This window comes from Pollachius pollachius (genome assembly GCF_949987615.1).
Source record: "Pollachius pollachius genome assembly, chromosome: 7".
In the NCBI taxonomy this organism is placed as follows: domain Eukaryota; kingdom Metazoa; phylum Chordata; class Actinopteri; order Gadiformes; family Gadidae; genus Pollachius; species Pollachius pollachius.
In genome coordinates this window covers 16668537-16695113 of record NC_136940.1, presented here as the reverse complement: position 1 = coordinate 16695113, position 26577 = coordinate 16668537, and the positions used below count along the sequence as shown (strand labels likewise).

The window sequence follows — 26577 nt, the reverse complement described above, 5'->3', positions numbered from 1 at the left end:
AAGGGATCTCATCTAAATAACATTTGACTAATGAATAAGTGCTGAAAGCAAATACTTTGGTAATTCCACTTGGGTTCATAGTTGTACACATTTTGCTGTTAATTACTTCCACAAAGTCGTACTCATTGGTAATACACCGTTTAAGGCCATCTCAGTTTGATTGCTTGATATTAGAATCCTGATCCTATCTAAAAGTGATGATAAGATTATTTTATTTGTTCTGCATTACCAAATATGAGTTCCTTGAGAAGCTCCACGGCTCCCGGGTCTCTGTGGCCGGGGCTCCGCAGCCAAGGCAGGGCAGCTGGCGCTCCGTAAACGGCAACAATCCCTTTCTCTTCTGTGTCGCGGTTCAATCTGGACTTCAGATTCCCTGGTGGTTGGAGACCGGTGAATTACAGTGAGCCGTTTGAGATGGGAGAACAAAAATAAATAGGCGGTCAATGGTAAAACGACTCGGCGACTAAAAGAAATTGCCGTTGACAAATTTCATGGTCGATTACGTAGACAAAGTCAACTAACCGCGGCAGAAAATGCCTAATCCTCTCTCTCAAGCAGTTGTTAACATATTCATTATTTTACAGCAACCACACCAGCAAGTCCAACAACAACAACAGCAGGTCCAACATCTACAACAGCAGCTCAAACAACCACACTTCCGGTGACAACAACCACAACCATGGTTCCAACACCCACATCAGCAGCTCCAACAACAGCAACAGCAGCTCCAACAACCACAACTGCTGGTCCAACAACCACAACTGCTGGTCCAACAACCACAACAGCAGCTCCAACTACGACAACCGCGGCTCCAACAACCATTACAGCAGTTCCAACAACCACAACCGCAGGTCCAACAACCACAACTGTAGGCTCAACAACCACAACTGTAGGCTCAACAACAACATCTCCAGGTCCATCATCTACAACAGTGACTCTAACAAGTACAACACTGGCTCCAACAACCACAACGGCGGCTCCAGCAACCACGACCCCGGGTCCGACTACCACAACCACGGTGCCAACAATCACAACAATAGGTTCAACAACCACAACAGCGGCTCCAATGACCACAACCCCGGGTCCAACTACCACAACTGCGGTTCCAACCACCACAACAGCGGCTCCAACAACCACAACAGCAGCTCCAACAACCATAACCGCAGGTCCAACGACCACAACCGCAGGTCCAACCACCACAACCGCAGGTCCAACAACCACAACAGCTGTTCCAACTACCACAACACCAGTTCCAACTACCACAACAACTGCTGCAACAACCACAACCGCAGCTCTAACTACCACAACAGCGGCTCCAATAGCCACAACAATAGCTCCAACTACCACAACCGCGGCTCCAACAACAACAACAACAACAGCGGCTCCAACAACCACTACAGCAGCTCCAACAACCACATCTATTGGTCCGACAACCACAACAGCGGCTCCAACAACCACGACCCCGGGTCCAACTTCCACAACCACGGTTCCAATCACCACAACAGCGGCTCCAACAACCACAACAGCAGGTCCAACCACCACAACCGCAGGTCCAACCACCACAACCGCAGATCCAACCACTACAACAGCGGCTCCAACAACTACAACAGCGGCTCCAACAACCACAACAGCAAATCCAACAACCACAACAGCAGCTCCAGCAACCACAACCGCAGGACCAACCACCACAACTGCAGGTCCAACAACCACAACAGTGGCTCCAACAACCACAACAGCGGCTCCAACAACCACAACAACAGGTCCAACAACCACAACCGCAAGTCCAACCACCACAACTGCAGGTCCAACAACCACAACAGTGGCTCCAACAACAACAACAGTGGCTCCAACAACCACAACAGCGGCTACAACAACTACAACAATGGCTCCAACAACCACAACAGCAGCTCCAACAACCACAACAGCAGCTCCAACTACCACAACAGTAGTTCCAACTACCACAACAGCAGCTCCAACAACCACAACAGCAGTTCCAACTACCACAATAGCAGTTCCAACAACTACAACAGCGACTCCAACAACCACAACAGCGGCTCCAACAACCACAACAGCGGCTCCAACAACCACAACAGCAGCTCGAACAACCACAACAGCGGCTCCAACTACTACAACCGCAGCTCCAACAACCACAACAGCGCCTCCAACAACCACAACAGCAGCTCCAACAACCACAACAGCAGCACCAGCAACCACAACGGCAGTTCCAACTACCACAACAGCAGCTCCAACAACCACAACGGCAGTTCCAACTACCACAACTGCAGGTCCAACAACCTCAACAGCAGGTCCAACAACAACAACAACAGCGGCTCCAACAACCACAACAGCAGCTCCAACAACAACAACAGCGGCTCCAACAACTACAACAGCGGCTCCAACAACTACAACAGCGGCTCCAACAACAACAACAGCAATTCCAACTACCACAACAGTAGCTCCAACAACCACAACAGCGGCTCCAACTACTACAACAGCGGCTCCAACTACCACAACAGTGGCTCCAACAACCACTACCGCAGGTCCAACATCCACAACAGCGGCTCCAACAACTACAACAGCAGCTCCAACAACTACTACAGCAGCTCCAACAACCACAACAGCAGCTCCAACTACAACAACAGCAGTTCCAACTACCACAACAATGGCTCCAACAACCACAACAGCAGCTCCAACTACTATAACAGTGGCTCCAACAACCACAACAGCGGCTCCAACAACCACAACAGCGGCTCCAACAACCACAACAGCAGCTCGAACAACCACAACAGCGGCTCCAACTACTACAACCGCAGCTCCAACAACCACAACAGCGCCTCCAACAACCACAACAGCAGCTCCAACAACAACATCCCCAGCTCCAACTACCACAATCGCGGTTCCAACAACCACAACCACAGGTCCAACAACCACAACAGCGCCTCCAACAATCACAACAGCGGCTCCAACAACTACTACAGCAGCTCCTACAACCACAACACCAATTCCGACTACCACAACAGCAGCTCCAACAACCACATCAGCAGCTCCAACTACAACAACAGCAGTTCCAACAACCACAACAGCAGCTCCAACTACCACAACAGCGGCTCCAACTACCACACCAGAGTCTCCAACAACTACAACATTGGCTCCAACAACCACAACAGTAGCACCAACTACTACAACAGCGGCTCCAACAACCACAAAAGCGGCTCCAACAACCACAACAGCGGCTCCAACAACCACAACAGCGGCTCCAACAACCACAACAGCGGCTCCAACAACCACAACAGCGGCTCCAACAACCACAACAGCGGCTCCAACAACCACATCCCAGGCTCCAACTACCACAACAGCAGCTCCAACGACCACAACTGCTGGTCCAACAACCACAACCACTGGTCCAACAACCACAACAGCGCTTCCAACAACCACAACAGCACCTCCAAAAACCACAACAGCGTCTCCAACAACAACAACAGCGGCTTTAACAACTACAACAGCGGCTCCAACAACTACAACAGTGGGGCCAACAACTACTACAGCAGCTGCAACAACCACAACAGCAATTCCGACTACCACAACAGCAGCTCCAACAACCACAACAGCAGCTCCAACAACATCAATTACAACTACCACAACAGTGGCTCCAACAACCACAACAGCGGCTCCAACAACCACAACAGCGGCTCCAACAACCACAACAGCAGCTCGAACAACCACAACAGCGGCTCCAACTACTACAACCGCAGCTCCAACAACCACAACAGCGCCTCCAACAACCACAACAGCAGCTCCAACAACAACATCCCCAGCTCCAACTACCACAATCGCGGTTCCAACAACCACAACCACAGGTCCAACAACCACAACAGCGCCTCCAACAATCACAACAGCGGCTCCAACAACTACTACAGCAGCTCCTACAACCACAACACCAATTCCGACTACCACAACAGCAGCTCCAACAACCACATCAGCAGCTCCAACTACAACAACAGCAGTTCCAACAACCACAACAGCAGCTCCAACTACCACAACAGCGGCTCCAACTACCACACCAGAGTCTCCAACAACTACAACATTGGCTCCAACAACCACAACAGTAGCACCAACTACTACAACAGCGGCTCCAACAACCACAAAAGCGGCTCCAACAACCACAACAGCGGCTCCAACAACCACAACAGCGGCTCCAACAACCACAACAGCGGCTCCAACAACCACAACAGCGGCTCCAACAACCACAACAGCGGCTCCAACAACCACATCCCAGGCTCCAACTACCACAACAGCAGCTCCAACGACCACAACTGCTGGTCCAACAACCACAACCACTGGTCCAACAACCACAACAGCGCTTCCAACAACCACAACAGCACCTCCAAAAACCACAACAGCGTCTCCAACAACAACAACAGCGGCTTTAACAACTACAACAGCGGCTCCAACAACTACAACAGTGGGGCCAACAACTACTACAGCAGCTGCAACAACCACAACAGCAATTCCGACTACCACAACAGCAGCTCCAACAACCACAACAGCAGCTCCAACAACATCAATTACAACTACCACAACAGCAGTTCCAACTACAACAACAGCAGCTCCAACAACCACAACAGCAGCTCCAACAACCACAACTGCTGGTCCAACAACCACAACCACAGGTCCAACAACCACAACAGCGCCTCCAACAACCACAACAGCGGCTCCAACAACTACAACAGCGGCGCCAACAACTACTACAGCAGCTTCAACAACCACAACAGCAGCTCCAACAACCACAACAGCAGCTCCAACAACCACAACATCAATTCCAACAACCACAACAGCAGTTCCAACTACCACAACAGCATCTCCAACAACCACAACAGCGGCTCCAACAACTACAACAGCGGCTCCAACAACCACAACAGCTGCTCCAACAACCACAACAGCAGTTCCAACTACAACAACAGCAGCTCCAACAACCACAACAGCAGCTCCAACAAACACAACTGCTGGTCGAACAATCGCAACCACAGGTCCAACAACCACAACAGCGCCTCCAACAACCACAACAGCGGCTCCAACAACTACAACAGCGGCGCCAACAACTACTACAGGAGCTTCAACAACCACAACAGCAGCTCCAACAACCACAACAGCAGCTCCAACAACCACAACATCAATTCCAACAACCACAACAGCAGTTCCAACTACCACAACAGCATCTCCAACAACCACAACAGCGGCTCCAACAACTACAACAGCGGCTCCAACAACCACAACAGCTGCTCCAACAACCACAACAGCAGTTCCAACTACAACAACAGCAGCTCCAACAACCACAACAGCAGCTCCAACAAACACAACTGCTGGTCGAACAATCGCAACCACAGGTCCAACAACCACAACAGCGCCTCCAACAACCACAACAGCATCTCGAACAACCACAACAGCGGCTCCAACAACTACAACAGCGGCGCCAACAACTACTACAGCAGCTTCAACAACCACAACAGCAGCTCCAACAACCACAACAGCAGCTCCAACAACCACAACATCAATTCCAACAACCACAACAGCAGTTCCAACTACCACAACAGCATCTCCAACAACCACAACAGCGGCTCCAACAACTACAACAGCGGCTCCAACAACCACAACAGCTGCTCCAACAACCACAACCGCAGGTCCAACAACCACAACAGCGGCTCCAACAACAACAACAGCTGCTCCAACAACCACAACTGCAGGTCCAACAACCACAACCGCAAGTCCAACAACCACAACAGCGGCTCCAACAACCACAACAGCAGCTCCAACAACCACAATAGCAATTCCCACTACCATAACAGTAGCTCCAACAACCACAACAACAGCTCCTACAACCACAACACCAGTTCCAACAACCACAACCCTGGCTCCACCAACCACCACGACAATCTTTCCTCCTGGTATGTCCCCTTGAAAACAAACACATCACAACCATATCCTAACATTTAATATTAACTGGTTACTGGTCTTTTTTTTTTTTTCTCTTGTGTACTGTACAATAAGATGTAATAAAAGTGATTCTGATCCTGATTCTGGTTGGTATCAGGCTTGTTGAATCACATTTTGTACGTACTCAAGATGTTCCCTGTTTGAATCACCTGCCTTTCTCCCCAGTCTTCTCAACCATGGCATATTTACAAGTCCGGATGATTTCCTTTGGTGAACTCAGCAATAATACCATTTCGGGACTTCTTCAAGAGGTACGGTTAGTTGCATCTATCGATTAGATGGAACTAGTTTACATGATGGACAGCAGTAGCACATATCAAACGAGAAATTCTTTGTCACTGTAACTGATGCCTTATTTTTATCCTTCTTTTTTTCTCTTCTTAGTTTTTCAGAAATCAGCTTCCAAATGGAACAGCTCATCTGCTCTCATTGAAAAGAATCCAAAGAATTGCAATTTAATAATATTTTTTGGGGTTATTGTTTATATAAATTCACTTTGCTTGTGGTTAAGAAATCCACAAACATATTGCTTACACATTTACATCAAATAGGTATTGCATGGAAACACACTGGATCTATAACTATTGAAATATTCAGAATTTAATGTAAATTCAACCATTCATCAAATAGTCAAATCAATATTTTCATGGCATAATATTTTCACAGTATATTGTAAATTATTGTGAATGTTTTTAAATCAATGGAACTGAATTGATCGTCTACTATAAAGCCTTGCTATGGGTGAACATTGGTTCCATTGGATCTTTCTCCAGAGATTGTGTGTGTGTGTGTGTGTGTGTGTGTGTGTGTGTGTGTGTGTGTGTGTGTGTGTGTGTTTGTGCGCGTGTGTGTGTGCGTGCGTGCGTGCGTGTGTTCCTCTTGCAGCCTTAAGGTGGCAGCCTAGCACCATTTGTTAAAATTTGATGAAAGCGTATTTCAAGCAGGCGTTCATTTTTACCGTACTGGCCTCTATAGGGAGAGCCAACACACACCGTATCCCCATGTTGATTAAAGGCCAACTCTATGCTGGCCCTGAAGTGCAAAACCCAACAACAAATCAGAAAATACAACTGCATATCGCAAAACAAAACAGCAAATAATTAAACACAACAGCAAATCACAAAACACAACACCAAATCACAAAACACAGGTAGGTACATCTTGGAAAATGTATTCCTCATCCTGATTAGATGTACTGTCTGTCAGTCTGCACTTGTGTTTGCAGTGTTTTTACTCAGAAAAGTAGTCTAGCACAGACGATCTATGGTCTAGCTAGTTTGAAGAACCCCTTAAGGACTGAATTTATATAGCTGTATATAAAAAAAAATTGTATGTGTGTTTTTGCCTTTAAGCAGATGGTAAATAATGTTGAGATTATTAATTTCACTTTTGCACAAAGAATAAATAGAAATTTTGGTATGTTGCAAATTTGCGACAACAGGCATAATAGTCAATTTGGGGTCAATTTGGTATGTTGCAAATTTGCAACTGCAGGCATAATGGCCAATAATAAGATAACAATAACACAGTAATATAAAAACAATGTTTTATTTATTCACCCTTTTTTTACTTATTTATTTATATAAATCTACAACAGCAGGTATTCAATAATAAGAATTATGACCACTTTCATGTCACCAACACAATATAGAAACGTTACTGTTAATGCTATAGGAAACATTGCATTCATTTGAATGGTAGATTCATTTGAATTGTAAATTAAGTTTTCAAATGTATGATGCTGAACCTAAAAGAATGAGAGGGAATGCACAGAAGCAGTTCTTTGTAATATAACAATTTAACATAACAATACTACTCCACTCTAATTATTTAAGGAGCAGGGGCCGTGAAACACCTCTTGGGTAGCCCCAGGGTTAACCTCACCACAGACGCACAACAATGTAAACAAACAATGTAACATAACAACATAACTCATGAGTGCGTGAGTGTGTGTATGTCTTTTTCTCACTCGTGGAATGCACAGAAGCAGTTTTTGTTTTTGTTTAGGCACAGGTGAACATCACATTTTGTACACTTGATGCTAGTGTGGCCCGTGCACTTAGGGAATTTGCAGCGTTGCCGCACACTGTCGATTTGCGGCCAGTGACCCACAGCATCAGCACGGACATCTTGTGTGGGAATAGCCTTCGTTGGTCCCCTGCGCTGCTTCTTCTTGAGCTCTCGCTCCACGTCAGATGAAGGCCGCCCCCGCTTTTTGGCCGACAGATCTTTGCCTTGCATGCAGAGGGCCTGTGCAATGGAAAGCTTGAAAGCTAGCAAGTCCTTCTGCTTCTTCCGTGGAACATTCATATTGTCACAATCACGCCGATAGAGCAACCAGCCGTTGACAACCACCATGTCCACGAAGTGAAAGAAGAATCGGTGGTAGTACTTCTTAGACCTGATGTGGATGCGGTAGTAGGCGATTAGGGCATCAAGTGCATCAACACCACCCATGAACTTGTTATAGAGGGTGATGATGCTAGGACATTCCACAGACACTTTCCTCCTTTGCTTTCTGTCCCACCTCTCTGTGAAGGAAACAGGCTGGGCACTTGCAAAAGTGCTGGCAAGAATCACACCTCTGTTGTCAAACCATTTGACAGCCCTAACCTCCACACGGTCAACAACAGCCTGTTGCTCTTCAAATGTCCCTCTTCCCTTCTATTTGAGTTTTTTGTCTTCGCTGAAACTGCAGCCTCGCAGGCGATTTTGACGCACAGTGCCAAAGGCTGGAATCCCCCTGTTTGCAAGTGCTACAAACAAATCGATTGAGGAAAACCAGTTATCAAAGTATAGCAGGTGGTTGACAGAGCCTTGAATAACTTGTGCAAGTTTTAGCACGACGTTCCCACTTGCCCCAATGTCTTGTAAACCTGGTGGAGGATCAGATTTTTTTTTTTGTCTCTTTTGTTTCTTTCTTGCAGCTTGGGCACTGGTGCTATCTACCTCCTCATCACTGCTGCTCCTGTTGTTCTCTTCATCCCTGCCCGCATCGCCCACATCTTGGTCTTGAACCTCCTCCTCACTGCTGCTCCTGCGCTCACCATCACCTGCAGGGGTCAAAATTAACTTTTAGAAATGTGAAAATCTATAGGTAATCTATGGATAAACTGGTGAAATTCATTAGGCATTCAATAGGAAATCAGCATTTCAGTCTAAAATCTAGTACCAGCCAACATAAAAATTTGGCTGGTGCTGGTGCTAATTTTGAATCCTGATTCACCTGGCTTGACAACATTTTCCTCATCACTGCTGCTCCGGTCGCTCTCACTGTTGCTCTCTTCATCACCTGGCTTGGGAACATATTCCTCATCGCTGCCTGCACTATCGCTGAGACAACTATCCTCACTGTCCTCCGGGGGAGCGCTGACGTGTAATCCGTGGGAGCGCTGACGTGTAAGCGCGTAATTGCGCTGATGCGCGATTACGCGCTTGCCGTAAAACACGGAAGGTTTCATTCGGATCTGCATAAAAATAAATAGCTTTTGTATTCATATCCCAGCATGGTGTCTGTATAAAGAATATTGAAAATAACTAAGCAAAATACAAAGGATTACCTAGATAAGCCGTCCCGAAAAGCGTTTTTCTATATAGCGCTAGCTAGCGGTTAGCATTAGGCTTATGGCCTACTGTCGCTAATATGCTACAAAGCTAAATATTATAATAACTTCAAAAATACTTGTCAAACATATTTCACCTCATTACATCGAGTGTATAAGCACACAATAAGCAGGTGAGTATTTTTATCTTAGCACAACTTACCTTATATACACCTCAGGATCAAACTTTCCCGACTCATATCGATAACTTCGCGACAGGAGTAATTCTCGTGCGTAAACACGAAATAAGTCTGTCACTTTGCGGTCCCACTAGAAACAAGTGCTTGTCGAAGGTTCCTAGGTCCGTAGCGAATATGCACTAACCGGCATTGGGGGAATGCAGACGCTATCTCGGCTGGTTAATTAAGTCAAACGGTTTGTCGCATATTTATGACAATAGGCGTTAAGGGGGAGCAGAAACAAATATGTAAGTTAAAGTGTAATTTCGGGGAAAATTGAACCCAGGGTCTTTTTTGGAATGATAACCCATAAAATGTGCCCTCCACACAGTTTCTTTCGTTAATAATCGAGTATAGAGCTTGCCCAATGTTGCCCAGAGCAACGTAACAGCCCAAATGGCTTCCATGTTTTTGGCTAGGGCACAGCGATCGCTTCCAAATCGCCTTTTTTTAACCCCTAATATTGCTCAAAATAGAGCCAAAACTCTGCAGTAGCTTGATTAAGGTCCCTACACATGAAAATAATCATCAACAACTTAGTTAGCGTACCAGGAAAAGACTGTTTTCAAAGTCTGTGCCTTACTGGTAGGTCCATGTTTCCAGGAAGTCCACACAAGTCGGCTACCGTAAATAATATAATAGAGGCACCAACATTTTTACTTAAAAATCTCCCCTCTTGATACTTGGCTGTTTTAAATTTGTTCATTCACAACATCCGAAGCATCGATCGATTAAAGATTGGATTATGAATTAGAGACAAAATGAGGCGAAATGGTCACTACTATTCGTTAGTTGAAAATAATAATAACAAACTGCTTTTACTGAAACTGAAGATTTTGTTGATTTACAGAAGCACCTTAGTGAAATAAACTAATTGTAACAACAGCTATGGCAGCAACCTACCTAACTATAGTGAAATAAAGCATGGACTTGTGTGGGGGACGGTGTAAAGGAGAAGGGGGGGGTGTGAGGGCAAGATTGTGGATTGTACATTGACGTGAGAGCTTAAGATGTTTTTTAATTATTTTTTTAACCAGAAAAATACGTTATTAAGATTGTGTGTCCTGGGCAAGATTGGCAGCAGTAGTCTACAGTCACACATAGTCTACACACAAAACATTAGAAAAATAAAACAACTAAAACAGTTGGCATGGGGGGAAGGGGGATACGATATCGCAAGACATTTCGGGAGGCTCAAGGAGGAGCGTAATATTACATTTTAGCAACAGAGTGTGGTCTTGTGGTGGACTATATATAAATAATTCCCCATACTGTGTTATTGACATGTTCTTGTTCTGTGTTATACAGACTTTAGATCGCACGTCTTTTTTTTAATATGCTGAAACGTTTTTTTTTTCATTTTATATGCTAAAATGATACGTCGGCGTGAGAAATTGTCTCTACACTTCTTTTATCACATTTCCTACAGTCTATAGACATTGCGTCTCAGCTGGGAAATTGTGTCGACGGCGGGGCTGTTATTTTGATCTTGCCGTTGTCTTGCAACGTCTGCGTCCGCGTGCGTGTGTTTGCAGTGTTTGTGTGGGCGTGTGTTTTTGCGCGTGTGCCTGTGCGTGCGGTGTGTGTGTTTTTGTGATGTGTGTGTGCGTGCGTGCGTGTGTGCGGTGTATGTGTGTGTTCACGCTTGCTGTATGTGTGTGAGCTGCAAACTGCTTGGCACATGCGCACTGACCAAGTGTGCCGGAGTAACTTGTCCGACAGGCCCTCCTGAGTCATTTGTGGTTGGGAAAATTTCAGGGTTCTTGGGTTGGGGTTTATCGATGTTGGTTGCATTGCTACATCCTGGAGTGTTTTATTCCACTCATACCCAAGTTACCAAAGAAAGTATGAGATATGAGTTACTTTAATCTGTGTTATCGTTTCTATAATCTTTAAGGAAATATCTGGTCTATAGGTGTATTTATTGTTTTAAATGTTGGATTTAGCACTTTTTTAAGCTGTTAAAAGCCTGAAGTTGAGGATGTATTTTTAGTGGTTGACCATGTAGTTGTTGAAGTTGGGCCAGTGGTTGCTTTTGTTGGAACTGTATTACAGTTTTTGGGCTTATTATGGTAGTTGTTCATCCTGTTGGGTTTGCAGTTGGGCCGATCGTGAGCACTTGCAGTTATCGTAATCGTTTTTGGGATGTGGTTTGGGTTGTTGGACGCACAGTTTTTGTTTGGGGACCTGCTATTGTGGATATTGGACCAGTGGTTGTATCAATAGGACATTGTATAATAATAGTAAAGGGACTGCATGCAGTCCATGTGGCCACTCAACATGCTTTGCAGTGCCTCACATTCACCTATTCATAACGGAATGGTGTCAGCCTTTCTTTTTTGAGAAAGGCTGACACTGAAGATGTAGAGAGTTTTGAGATGGTCTGAGGCAGATTTAACAACACCTTCCTCTTTTGACCCGTTGCACAAACTAACTATAATTACAGTTTGTGTCATAAGATACTTGCACCCTGCCCACACACAGACACCCACCCCCAACTTTAAAACATTGTCCAAACAGGCCAATCCTTGTTGAAGGTCCCATGGCATGCTACTTCATGGATGCTTTAATATAGATATTAGTAGTGGGCCCCTAACACAGTATTTGAAGACGTTCCCGAAATTCAGCCGTGGTGCAGAATTACAGCCACTACGAGCCAGTCGCACATTGAGCTTTCCCCAAACGGCTCGTTTCGGTGTCTAGCTTTAATGCAAATGAGGAGGAGAGAGGCGGGTCAAGGAGGAGGCTGGGGGTGTGGCCCTGAGCAGTTTTCGGCCATGGAACCATGCGCTGTTTACAGCGGATGTATTGCAATGGCGAGGCGCACACAGCCTTTGGCTGTGTTCTGTAAATATTAGGCAGTCCTGGAGCTTTATCTAAATAATATCATACTTTGGCAACCACAGGTGTGGGCGCCATGGTCCGGAGCCGCGGGGATTCTGGGAATTGGGGTTTGTCAGTTGACAGAAGGGTTGTTAATAAAGACAGTCCGTAGTCGTGCGGTGTATGGGGCACGGAACTGCATAATTGTTCAACCTGGGCTCCCGTCTCGTCCTTCCCGTGCTGCTCGCCACATTGGTGTCAGAAGTGGGATTGGCCTGCGCACGTGGGTAAGGGATTGGGATTGACGGTCGAGCCCATGGAAGCCCCAACCGACGCTGACGCACCCTGCGTTGTGGGAGCGCAGCGGCCCACGGACGGAGGAATGGCAGCGGTCAACCGCCCTCTGGTGGCAAGGACGGCGGTGAAGCTGCCGAAGTTCTCCGGGGCAACGCAGCTTGAGCCGTACCTTGCTCAGTTCCGGCTTGTTGAGTGGCACAACGGCTGGGGTGCCGGGGAGGCGGTCGTCCACCTCGCCCTGGCGCTGGAGGGGATGGCGGTGCAGGCGCTCCTGGACCTGGCCCCAGAGGACCAACGGGACCTCCGGGCCCTGATCCGGGCGTTGGAGAGGCGTTTCGGGCAGAGGGCGGATGTGAACGATAGCCGGGAGCTGCTAACCAGCCGCCGCCGCCGGGAGGGGGAAAGCTTGGGGGTCTACGCAGCGGACATTCAATTGTACGCCCAGCGGGGCTACTCCGACTTCCCTGCTGCTGCTAGGGATGAGCTAGCCCTTCATGCGTTCCTTCAGGGACTTTCCCCGCCGCAGCTGGGGCAGCACGTCCGCCTCATCATGCCCCCGACCCTCGATGTGGCCCTCGACGTGGCGGAACGGGCGGAGCGGGAGTTTTGCGACCAACCCAGCCTGCAGCCGTCCACGGAGGATGATTGCCAGGACCAGTGTGGTCCGGCCAAGTACTGCTGCTGCCGCTGTGGTGCCCGGGTGGACGCGGCTGGGGCAGCCCTCTCCCGTGGCACAATGCCAGTGGCATTCCAGTCCGGGCAGGACGAGGACCGGGCCCGGAAACCCAGGCCACCGGACCTCGAGCCGGAGCAGTGTCGGTGGGTCAATGATTGCGGGCGGACTGGACAGCGTCCAGTCCATCCCAGCCGCCGGCGTGGCCGTCGGAGGGCCAGGCGTCGGAGGGCGGCGGAGGATGGGGGGAACGGATGGCGCTCCAGCGCCGCCCTACGGCAGGAACTTGTGGGGGCCCCGATGGCGGTGGTCCCCGACCACACCCCCAGGACTTCTAGGGACTGTTGGAGACGGGCGTCCCAACCAGGGAGGAAGGCTGCGCCGCAACAGGGCCGCCGCTGGCAGGGGCCAAGGCGGCGGCGCCGACCCCCTGAACTATCGGGACTATGTGTTGGGTGTTGGGGTCGACGGGACGTCTGACCCCTAAGGTGGGGGCTTTGTGGCGACCACGGGTGTGGGCGCCATGGTCCGGAGCCGCGGGGATTCTGGGAATTGGGGTTTGTCAGTTGACAGAAGGGTTGTTAATAAAGACAGTCCGTAGTCGTGCGGTGTATGGGGCACGGAACTGCATTATTGTTCAACCTGGGCTCCCGTCTCGTCCTTCCCATGCTGCTCGCCACAATATTATACATAGATATCTATATCATATCATATATATTATCACGGCATAAGCTGTGTGCGCCTCCAAAAGATATTATGGATCTCAAACGACTGCGTCGGGTTCTCCAACGTTTCTGGTTTTTCCACGTCCACATCTATCTGAGGTAGACTGAACAACGACATGGAGGAGAAAGCGATTGTTGCCCGCGATTTTCTTCTGCCGGAGCCTCGCCACCTCTGCAGCGGGCAGCAGGCACTACTTAAGCACCACCGCGGGCAACGCCGAGGCGGTGGTCCCTCGGCAGCCGGCAGCGGGAAGCGGGGCTCAAGCGGGAGACAATGAAATGAAATAAAATGTTTAAAGTATTCTCCCTGAGCCTGGCAATTGTAGTCCACCAGCAGTATGGCTCATTGAGTAGCCAGCTTAGCTCATTTTCAGCTCTGTGCACAACCCGGTATCACGCCATTGCGTGCTCCTGCGCACGAACGTTAATCTATTGAAGCGTGTTCCCGAGCACGATAGTCCGACTTTTTGCGTGTTACACAAAACGAAATGTAAACCAATGCATTCTGAATGGGAGTGTTCTAAGACAATTAACGTTCTCCACAAAACGCTACGAGAGAGAGAGAAAGAGAGAGCGGGAGGGACAGAGAGAGAGAGAGAGAGCGAGAGAGAGGCTTCAGAAAGGGTGTGCGCAGATAGTACAGTGCACCCTAGTTATGTTTATGCCAAAACCTATATATATAATTAGGCTATAATTATATTATTTAGCGTGTAATGAGACAATCTATAGCCAAATTGTCGAAGATGCCCGAGAATCTTTCGGGATATCAGCATGGGAAATCGGCGAATCAGACCCATGAATCTATTGTAGCGACCCTGGGACAGTTAAATAGTTTGTGTGTTATGTGTTACATTATATTTCGTTGTCCGTTATGCCAGTTGTTCTATGTGCATGTATTGTAATGTTATTCTTGTCAAACAGCGTGTGGGGCGAATCATTAGGTCAGCTGGGGGAGGGCCTTGGAAGAACAGGAGGGTGGGGGCCTGCACGCGAGTGAGACCGTGTTGCCGGGGTAACCGGGGTTTGTTTGGGTCCGGTTTTCAGCTGTTGGTTTCAATGTTGTTACAATGTTACGGGTTTCAGTGACCTGGTTTTTGGTCCATTAAAACTACCTTCAACTAATGACTCGACATGATTATGTCACCGGCGAGGTCGTTACACTATAAAGAAACACGTCATCTCAAGCGGGAGAGAAAGTTTGCGGTGCTGGTTTGTGTCACCAACCCAGCAACCCAGTCGCCAAGAAAAAACGTTGACAGTGCACGTTTCCATGAACACTGGATACGTAGCATTTCAACGTAAAAAATAGCGTGTTATACCTACAGTATCCACGTGTGCCGCTGTGGAGGCGGGTTTCGGGGTTTGGGACACGATTGTTTAGGGGGGGGGGGGAGACTGTTGTTGACCGGGGAGGGGGGGGGGGGGGGGGAGACACGTTTGTTGAGGTGGGGGGACACACGATTGTAGGGGGGGGGGGGGGGGGGGGGACACACCAACCCAGCAACCCAGTCGCCAAGAAAAAACGTTGACGGTGCACGTTTCCATGAACACTGGATACGTAGCATTTCAACGTAAAAAATAGCGTGTTATACCTACAGTATCCACGTGTGCCGCTGTGGAGGCGGGTTTCGGGGTTTGGGACACGATTGTTTAGGGGGGGGGGGGGGGGAGACTGTTGTTGACCGGGGAGGGGGGGGGGGGGGGGAGACACGTTTGTTGAGGGGGACGACGACACACGATTGTAGGGGGGGGGACACACGTTAGTTGAAGGGGGGGGGGGGGGGGGACACGTTTGTTGAGGGGGGGAGACACGTTTGTATCCTAACAACAAAACAAGTTAACAAAAGCCCCATTTGTCAACTGAGAACCCCAATTCCCAGAATCCCCCGCGGCTCCGGAACACGGCGTAGCTTATATTAATCTTTATTATCTGAATGGGAAATGCAATATTTTAGGACAGATACACCATTAAACGCGTTTCTAATGACATTTCTAGCGAGAAATGTACATTTTCCTTACATAATCTTCAGTCAGTGAATGTGTATGATCTTTATTAATCTTTATTATCTGAATGGGAAATGCAATATTTTAGGACAGATACACCATTAAACGCGTTTCTAATGACTTTTCTAGCGAGAAATGTACATTTTCCTTACATAATCTTCAGTCAGTGAATGTGTATGATCTTTATTAATCTTTATTATCTGAATGGGAAATGCAATATTTTAGGACCGATTAACCGTTAAACGTGTTTCTAATAACATTTCTAGCGAGAAATATACTTTTTACTTGCATAATCTTTAGTCAGTGATTGTGTCTGATCTTTAGTTTTATAGTTATTAGGATTTGATCGGCTCGCTCGCATGTTTCAACGACGTCAGGTTGCTTTCGCTAAACTAGCAGCTCACGTGCTTCCTGCGTTTGTGTTATTAAACTGTTACTTTATGTAACTTTTAATGATATCATCTTGTTAGAAACACGTATATCTGAGAGCCAACCCAGTCGCCAAAAGCATACGTTGACAGTGTACTTTTCGTGAACACTGGATTACGTCGCATTTCAACATAAAATAGCGTGTTATACACACACACACACACACACGCACGCACACGCACAGACACACACGCACACACACACACACACACACACACACACACACACACACACACACACACACAGACATACATACATACATACATACATACATACATACATACATACATACATACATACATACATACATACATACACACACACACAGTATCTTGTACAATGATTTTTAGATTTCTTCTTTGTAAAACTTGAAAAATAAAGTAAGTTTTGGCTTTGGAAAAGTAATTATTTCCCTTATTATACAAATAGGCTATGCTGTTAAGGCTGCCGTGTTCCAATACCTGTACTTCCATGAGTATACTTAAAGGAAGTATACTATCCGTACTATCTACTACGTTAATTTTTCAGATGTGAGTGCTGTTCCAAATCGAGTACTCAGTGGTGCACTAACCGGAAATTACGATCACGACTGCCGCCGTGGCTCCTCCCCCGCAATAAACATCCCGCTTTGAAAGGTGAACTCTTTACGCCTAGCAGCTATAAAAAACTATAAAAACTAAAAAATGACTCTATTAATGCAGGCTATGTGGAAAATGCGCCGACTTTGGCTCAGCCTGGCTCCGACTCTTCCGCTACGTATACATATGTGTAATCCAGCACATATAAAGACGGGGACCAGAAAATAATTACTTTCTCTCCATTGAAACCCATTAATATTTTTCGATCTCAGAGGTCCCATGAGGGGCCTACCGGAAAGGGCGAACTTACGAGCTCTATGACGCTGCTCTCGAGCGACATATAGATAGGACTGCTAATCTTACAAGCATTCTCAAGATCGATTGTCGGCAGTAGTTCTATTCATTCTATCGCTGTAACTTTTCTCTCGTGTTGCTATGGACAAGTTGTTTGACCTGGATCTCCGTGACCCCCGCACAGAAGGAAGACACCTTGCCGTTGGGTTGATGCATGACCAATTCCTTGCAGAAGCCATGGTAACAACCTTTTGTACATTAACTGAACTTGAACTTGTACATGAAATGAATGTTTCAGTACCTCAGAAACTCCGTCTAACAAGATGTTGGACTTAAACACACAGGAGGCTGCGGAGAATGTCAATCGGGCAAGATCTGGAGGGGATTCACCACGGAGCTCAACCAAACGGAGCGGACGCGGCAAGGCCAGAGGGAGACGTGGAGGCCGTGCGGGCCATACAGGCCGTGCAGACCGATGGAGTGGCCTAACTACAGGTTTGTTTATGTGCAAATTCAGATTAGTTTAATTTGGTGACAAACAATTACCCATGGCAATTAGGGATGGGTCAGAATTTTCTATTATTCGATTTTTCGTTCCCGTGGGTCAAAGTCGATTTGTAACATTTGGACCGTTAAAGGTTGGGTATGGGATTTGCGAAACGCCAGCAGATTTTGAAAATACACAACTCAAATGGTCCTACCCCCTCTCCTTCAACGCTGACTCTACCCATTCCAAGTACAAGTACATGGGAGCGGGGGAGAGGGAGTGCCGTACGACCGTTTGATTGACGTACTTACTGTCAAATGAGTTTCTTGCAGCAGTGCAAGCACTTGAGTGTCTGCCGTAGAGATATATTAATCTGTCATGTACTGTTTAACAGGCATGGACACTGAGGTGTTGGCACTTCCTTCAGAGGATTCCTTGCCCTTACCCAGAGCACAGCAAAATCCTCAAGAGATGTTTGGTAAATATACAGTGTTTAATTCTGAAATCCAAATACTGTATATAGAATGTAGATCATTTGGTTATATTTTATTTGCAGAACAAAACATGGAGAGGCTTTCTGCCCTACTGGATTCAAGCCCCTGTCCTGCTGAGCCTGAGAGAAGCGCAGCATCATCGTGGTCTGTTAGGCAGCAGAAAGCCTCTGACCGTTGGGAGGAAGCACGGCCGTACCACCTCAGATGCCTTTTGGAATCTGAGGCTGTTGGCAAGCCATTGTGTTGCTTCTGCCACAAGCCGGCTGTTATAAGGTTGGATGTTCATCAATCAAATAATAGAATGTATCTATGTACACTAAAAAAAGTATATCATATAAATTGAGTGACTTGACTTGAGTGTTTTGTCTGCTTAGGTGCAGAGAGTGCCTTCCGGAGCAGTGGTTTTGTGGGGCCTGCGACATGCATAACCACAGCAAACGGCCACTCCACAACAGGGACAGCGTGGTGGATGGCTTCTTTAAAGCCATTCCCCCATTCACATGTATCTCAAGAGGAGAGACTGGAATATATGCCACACATGAGCAAGGTAAGGTCTGACAAATCTACCTGTCTAGACTTCCTGATCCTTATCTTGTTTATTCAGTCTGCTGCCATATACAGAATGTTCACTTTTCTTTTCGACAGATCGCATTTTACCCACAATGCCAGCACAGCACTGCACCTGCCAGGTCCCTAGCTTCACAGTGGAAGCTGGGAAACCAGTCATCTTGATTACCATCAATGGTAGAAACCAGTTCTTTATTTAGACTTCTGTTAGTCTAATATACAATATGTGTCAATGATTATGACTAATGTTGTTTTTTTCGTTAGGGCGTTATGATTTGCATTTGCCACGTTATGTGTGCCAAACATGCCTGCAGCAGTGGGCCCCTGATGTGAGAGACCTAGTCAGGAGTGGATATTGGCCAGCTTCTGCAAATGCTTCCACAATCTACACGGTGGACCTCCTCAACACCTTTCAGGAGCTGAAGTTGATCTCACCTGGATTCTCCAGGCAAGCCCTTGCAAAAATGCTGGAACATCGCACACTGTGTGCAGGAAGAGTAAGTGACATCAGCAATACTATTTATTATGCTCACCAATATTGTCAGCAATTTTTTTTTTTTTTTTTTGACTATCTCAAAAATGTTTTCCATATTCTGATATACTTTCTAGTCTGGACAGATCAACGGGGATGCCCTGCAGAGGAGCTTTCTTGAGTTTGCATACGCCTCCTTTGAGAAAGACCAGCTCTGCTGTGATACCCCTTTCACCTGCCCTGCCTGCACACCTGAAATGGTAGCAGTGTCAGCAGATGGCAACAGGAAGCTTTATCGCTTTGGCCATACTGGAAGGTGCACTTTAAGTTCTCTTTGGTAATTGAGTCGTGACTGTAAGTGACAACAAGAGTAGGTAATGGATGTTATATATTTTTCCCCTAGATCTAATGACACTCCCTTTTTTGATGGGCTATTTCTAGCCAAAGACAGTGAGGTGTCTGATTTTGTCAACACAATACAGATGGCGGTGAAGAATGTAAGTTTAAGCTAAGTTTAAACACTCAAATAGTTCTGTTACTAAAGGAATCATTGCATTTCCTGGACTTCTAGAAGTATTCCATACTCCCTACTCTTTTGTCGTGAATTACATTAACAATATGTGTATGCACTATATTCACAGATAAAGGGGAGAGGCACATGTGGAGACTCTCAATGGGCAGCAGCAAGGGAGACCTCTAGGCGGGCCTCTAAACTGGATGAGGAAGGCGTTGAGGTTGCGGTGTGTCGGCATGGCTTCCTTTTTAAAAGCCCTTAACATGTACCGAGGAGAGATATTTGCGTATCCTATGTATCTCCAAAGGGAGCTTCTCCCAAGCAAGGCACAGTTTTTTGCTATGGATGTGGCATGCAAATACTGGCCATACCTACAAAAAGTTGCTTCGGTCATTCCAGCTCTCAAGAGCCTCACAGAAATGAAGCCCTTCCTGAGCATCATGCATGCAAGAGCTCATGCTACCAAGTGTGAGGTATGTCTGTTATCTGTTATTTTCAAATGAATACGCCATGTGTTACTATAGGAATGGACAGCTTTAAGCTGAATTCCTTTTCCATAATATTTGTCCACGTTTTCCAACTGCTTCATTGGCTCTAATGAACCCCAAATCCACCCATCCTTGCAACAGATAAAATGGAGTGGTCGGAATCAGAAGGGAGCAGGCACAACTGCCGGTGAGGAGGTGGAGCAAATAAACAGCTACCTCTCCCGTTGTGCCCTGACAACAAAGTACATGTCAAAAGCAGGTAAGTCACTTTGGTCTGAGTTTATGCTATCATCTAATATTGCTCATAGATTGCAGAACATAATGTAATTCTCCTTATACCAGCACGTGTGGACATGCTCACTGTGCATGCAATGGGTTGGAACCATCACAAAGCAGAGACGCTACACAAGGCCCTCTCCACAAGATATGTGAAGGTATGTTTCATATTCATGTATGTTTTTGTGCCAGTTGTTAGGCAGACTGAGTTCCTATTGTAATTATTGTAAATATTTTAGACATCTAAAAGGGCAGAAGAAGAGGCAGAGAGGCTGTCACAACTGCAGAAGGACCTGCAGTGCTCAAATGCAATGGCTGTACAGTGGATTGCTGAAGTCAAGGAATGGGCAGAGAGCGGTGAGGACAGAACAATATACATGCCTTTTTGCAGTTTCCTTACAGACATTTGTGTTCAAACGGTAATCAAAATAATACACAATCAGTGAAGCATTAGTGCTGCAAAAATCTAGAAAACTCGGTTGCATTGTATAGAATACAGTACACTGAGCTTAATTTCACCCTAACGGATATCTACAGAGACCCCAGTAACGGGTCTGCACGTTCTCCAGCAGTCCATTGAGGGTCTCCATCTGGGTCTAAAGCAACAGAAACAAACCCTCTACCGTCAGAATGGTATGTAGGCTTTTTCTTGAGTTATCCGGTATACCTAACAATGTATCTATATTGTTTTTAATATAACCTATACAAGGTTTTTGTGTCTGCATATTACGTTTCTCCTAAACAATCTAGAAAGCAACAAGCTTCGCCATCGTCTCCGAAGAAAGTTGACGGAAGACAAAAAGCGCCTTCTCCAGGAGATTGATAAATACAACAGTCTTGTTGCAGACCTCTCCAAAAGGATTGATGTGGCCTTGGTTGACCACTCTTTGGCTGGACAGAGCACTGGCGCAATATGGCCATGGGAGGACTATGGCAGTGGTATGCATTTTTCAATGCTTTTAAAATGTCATGCAGTATATCGGAATAGTGAACTATCCTGAAATGATATATTAAATATAATGGTGGTTTTGTAATATATAAAACGATTTTGGGAAAGAAACATCATTTCTAAATTCTGTTTCCATTATGGTTGCATTGCTAAATGTTATGCCAGATACTCATGTATTGATCTTAATATTTTGGATCATTAGTAACAATCGGGGTCAAGAAACGACTGCACGACCAGGAAATGCTGAAAACACGGCTGGAAGAGGAGCTCCCTATCCTGGTGTTGGAGATGGCCCAGCACTGTACGTGGTTGCAGAACCTGGGAGTGGCCCTCGAGACGGAGCTTGCAAGATACGGTAAGTTAAAGACAAGTTTTGGGGATCCCATTTAATGTATTCAATTAGTGGGGGATGTTTCAATATATATTAACGTCGTTGGGTTTTCTGTCCTCTACTTGTAGAAGATGAAAATGGACTTCACTGTCTCTTGGCAAGAAGACTTGCGGAAGTGGAAGAACGACATCAAATGGTCCTGCAGCGGTATAAGACTGCTCTAGGTCCATTGGCCTCTGTCCTCCTTGATGTTTGTGAGGAAGAGGAATGTGATCCGATGGGCCTGGTCAGTCCAGACACCAGCGAGGATGAGGAAGATGCAAGAGAACAAGCAACTTAGTTGATGGTGTGGTTTCGTGCCTCGCTTGATGTACACAAATGATCATTGTTATTGCTATGTTTAAAATAAAAAAATAAAAAAATCGATCTCTTCAATTCAAGATGGGGTGGGTGAGAATAAATAGTGCTATAACCTCACTAGCCTTATTGACATGGACACATCTGTTCCGCATAGATTTCTATGCACGAGACTTAACGGACACTTTTGTTACTGCCATGTATACAGTACATTCGGATCACATTTTAGGAAGAGATCTATGACGCATAGAAATCTATGCGGATCAGATGTGCCATGTAAACGCGGATACTATGAATTTCATTCATATATACAATTTCAGAAGTGGATGAGATTCGAGAAATATCTTGTTATAATGAGAAAGAATGTCAAGGTTTGGGGGTTGATGAAAAACTATTTTGAACCTTTGTGGTATGGCAACCCAGTCGCCAAAAGCATACGTTGACAGTCACTTTAAGGACAAGTTATGAGAGAAATGCACATTAACTTTTTGTTATCTCATAAGCGGTGTGGTGCCGGCTCCTTTTGACCTTTTGACCCCAGACTTCAAAAACGTGTCCACAGGCCAGCTGTGTCTACCCACCTTAAGCCACAAATGTACACCTACATCCCACAGTAAATGGGGACTAGAAACATAACCTCTGTCATATACATTTACTCTACTGTTGGAGGTCACGCCCCTTTTTCCACCTTTTCGAGATAGCTAGAGATGCTAAAATGTTTACACACATTTCCCGGGGCCCCGTGTACGACATATCCGAGATTTGGAGTTCTAGCCCTTAGAGAAAAAAAGTTTTCCCAAATGGAGTGTCATTTGGACAAAGCCCCTCAGAAGTGTAGCCTGCAAGACCTAATGGTTCAGAATGTGGTTGAAAAATTTTTTGAGATAGGAAGGTCCTACCACCCTGAAATTTTAATACCTTATTCTAGGGCCTAACTGGGACCTCCGCACCGAAACTTGGCCCGGTCGGACCCCGAGGGCAGGAAGGGGGGGCCTGCCCTCGGGGTCTGACCGGGCCAAGTCTCGGACAGGAAGGGCCCCCCCTTCCTGCCCTCGGGCTCCGACCGGGCCAAGTTTCGGTGCGGAGGTCCCAGTTAGGCCCTAGAATAAGGTATTAAAATTTCAGGGCGGTAGGACCTTCCTATCTCAAAAAATTTTTCCACCACATTCTGAACCATTAGGTCTTGCAGGCTACACTTCTGAGGGGCTTTGTCCAAATGACACTCCATTTGGGAAAACTTTTTTTCTCTAAGGGCTAGAACTCCAAATCTCGGATATGTCGTACACGGGGCCCCGGGAAATGTGTGTAAACATTTTAGCATCCCTAGCTATCTCGAAAAGGTCGGCAAAGGGGCGTGACCTCCAACAGTACAGTAAATGTACATAAGACAGAGGTTAGTTTCTAGTCCCCATTTTTTGTGGGATGGAGGTGTACATTTGTGGCTAAAGGTGTGTAGACACAGCTGGCCTGTGGCCACGTTTTTGAAGTCGGGGGTCAAAAGGTCAAAAGGAGCCGGCACCACGCCGCTTATGAGATAACAAAAAGTTAATGTGTGTTTCTCTCATAACTTTTTGTCATTATTAAAGAGAGGCCTGATTCTCAGATATGCATGTTGGATGGCTAGGGTGTAGGTTTGGGTAGAACTTCAGACAAAAATCTTGTAAGCGAGCCGCTGGGTGAGGTGCAACAAGATGGAGCACTTGCTGAGTCATTTCTTGTAGGGCCGGTGCGTAAGAGGGCAAACAAGATGTCCTTCAATATCTACGCTTCCAGGCGATTGCAACGGTGCCACACATGAACACATTCAAACATGTTTAATGGTAGTAATTAGCTGTCGAAATTGGAGGCCTTAATCAATAATGACCAGCTATTGATTTGCTTCCCGATAAAAGTTTGTGACAAATGACATGTTATTTAGCATCTACACATTGAGCTGAGTCCAATGACACAAAGCATGACACTCCACGGCCCTACACGGCCCCCTACACTACATGGCCCCTGTATTTTACATGGTACACCTATGGTCTAGGGCATGATCTCTGTGTGGCACAAGGTCGAGCTTGATCTCATTGGACTCAGCTGCTAATGTAGATGCTAAATAACATGTAATTTGTCAGAAAACTCCATCGGGTAGCAAATCTATAGCTGGTTATTATCTATAAAGGCCTCCAAAATCGACAGCTAATTACTACCCTGAAACATAGTCAAATATGGTCATGCATGGCACCGTTGCAATCGCCTCGAAACGTAGATGACAAATGACACCTTGTTTGCCCCGTTACGGGAAGATATTTTCATGGTATATCTTTCTATTTCCTAACCAAGCTCCATTGCCGTCTTTAACCAACGTGGTTTGCCGAGAGTCACGTGACGTTGACGCAGGCCCATTGAAAAGAAAAGGCCCAAAAAACGTAGGCATGTCACATGTTTAAAGCCGTTATTGTAATTTATTAATTTAATATTAAAATATAGGCTATTATATGTATACAATTATTACGTCGTGTAATATTCTATCTATAAGTAGACCATAACTTTTATTCAATTATCGTTATAACATGATCTGTATCTGACCATTGAACATCTTTAACCAAGTTCAGGTATAACCAGACCATATAACAAATATTTATAACATATAAACTAGGCTATACGTATAGCATATCATACATTTGGTTACAGGCCAAATTCGGTATAAATGTTACCCTCTGCTGGCCCACAACTAGATCGTCGCGTCCCTAGCAACCTGACGTCTTTGAAACATGCTAGGGAGACCATAAAACTAACTATCGAACAAAAGATCAGACACATTCACTGACTGAAGATTATGCAAGTAAAAAGTATATTTCTCGCTAGAAATGTTATTAGAAACACGTTTAATGGTCAATCTGTCCTAAAATATTGGATATATATATATATATATATATGCCTAATGCCTTCAGGGCGGCGCTACTGTTCAATCAGGACAAGAACAATGAGGTACTCCCACTCTTTTATCCCTGCAACCATCAGGTTACTAAATGATGACAAAAGTAAGGAGTAGGTGGAGAGCACACCAGTGTTGCTGGGTGTTTCCGGGGGCAGGGTGGTTGTTACTGACGGGCTGAAATGAATTGTGAGTTAAATGTGTGTGTTGGACTGCCTTTGATATATGTTTTTGTCTACCTCCTATTGCTATTTATTGTATTTATTAAGTAATCTATTATGTGAGACTGGAAACTGTGAACGAAATTGCCCATTTTGGGATAAATAAAGTTTTCTAATCTAATCTAATATATATATATATATATATATATATATATATATATATATATATATATATATATATATATACGTAACCATTTCCCCCAAATGCTGGGAGAACGTATCGACCCCTATTGGTGCTATTCCTCCATTCATTTAGATGGGCGGAAGAAACGTGTATCTCTTCACGCTTTGGTCAGGCATAGCGTGACACTGAACACTCCTTGCGAGGTGGACCAATGTATCTATTTCACGCCTTGGCGTGATACCGGGTTGAACAGACTGTTCTGTGTTTATGTGTGGAAAAATAACATCATTACACGGTTCCATAAAATAACATAATCAGCAAAGACAATGGTTTTATTTCCATGCTTTAAACGGCATTCGGGCTGCTAGTTTCAGCGTCCATAGCAACCATCATAGGCTTAGCCACCATGCTTTTCTGTCGAGACAAAATACGTTTTCAGACAAACGTAATTGAGAATGCCGAATAGTTCTCTGGGAACGTAATTTTCATGAGACAGGGTTGTCCTTTAGGGCTTCGGCCTCCTAATTGATCATTGATCAAAACTCTGCCCAATCCTCACCTTCTCTGACGCAGAGAAACTCGTCCACGCCTTAATCCCCTCCAGGCTTGATTACTGTAACAGCCTTCTCATCGGTACACCCTATAACACCTATGGTCCTTAGATTATTATTTATTTTATTGTGTTATTGCCCTTCGTGTTTTGTTGTAGCACTTTGAGATTATTTTTATGAAAAGTGATTTACAAATAAAATGTATTATTATTATTATTGTAGTAGGCTATA

At 45.8% G+C, this 26577-nt stretch overlaps 2 protein-coding genes across 3 annotated transcripts; both read left to right on the top strand.

Annotated features, from left to right (window-relative positions):
- Nucleotides 1-234: 234 nt before the first annotated feature.
- On the top strand, nucleotides 235-6584 carry LOC307078290 (uncharacterized protein; the record flags this gene model as incomplete). Its single annotated transcript, XM_079740033.1, has 4 exons — nucleotides 235-314; nucleotides 585-5942; nucleotides 6157-6242; nucleotides 6376-6584. The coding sequence occupies 3 exons, from the start codon at nucleotides 235-237 to the stop codon at nucleotides 6203-6205; spliced, it is 5487 nt and encodes a 1828-aa protein (XP_079596159.1). The 3' UTR covers nucleotides 6206-6242; nucleotides 6376-6584.
- Nucleotides 6585-17163: 10579 nt separating this feature from the next.
- LOC307078727 (uncharacterized protein) lies at nucleotides 17164-22153 on the top strand. Of its 2 annotated transcripts, XM_079740674.1 has the most exons (17): nucleotides 17164-17358; nucleotides 17746-17835; nucleotides 17940-18090; nucleotides 18477-18560; nucleotides 18639-18849; nucleotides 18951-19123; nucleotides 19222-19320; nucleotides 19408-19640; nucleotides 19753-19931; nucleotides 20019-20112; nucleotides 20257-20602; nucleotides 20759-20876; nucleotides 20960-21051; nucleotides 21133-21250; nucleotides 21431-21526; nucleotides 21644-21832; nucleotides 22045-22153. In XM_079740674.1, exons 2-11 carry the CDS (start codon nucleotides 17806-17808, stop codon nucleotides 20389-20391), a joined length of 1389 nt encoding a protein of 462 aa, XP_079596800.1. In that variant the 5' UTR covers nucleotides 17164-17358; nucleotides 17746-17805; the 3' UTR covers nucleotides 20392-20602; nucleotides 20759-20876; nucleotides 20960-21051; nucleotides 21133-21250; nucleotides 21431-21526; nucleotides 21644-21832; nucleotides 22045-22153. The 2 variants fall into 2 exon arrangements, with proteins under 2 accessions (XP_079596800.1, XP_079596799.1); XM_079740673.1 differs by lacking the exon at nucleotides 17164-17358 and having other exon boundaries at nucleotides 17691-17835.
- Nucleotides 22154-26577: the final 4424 nt, after the last annotated feature.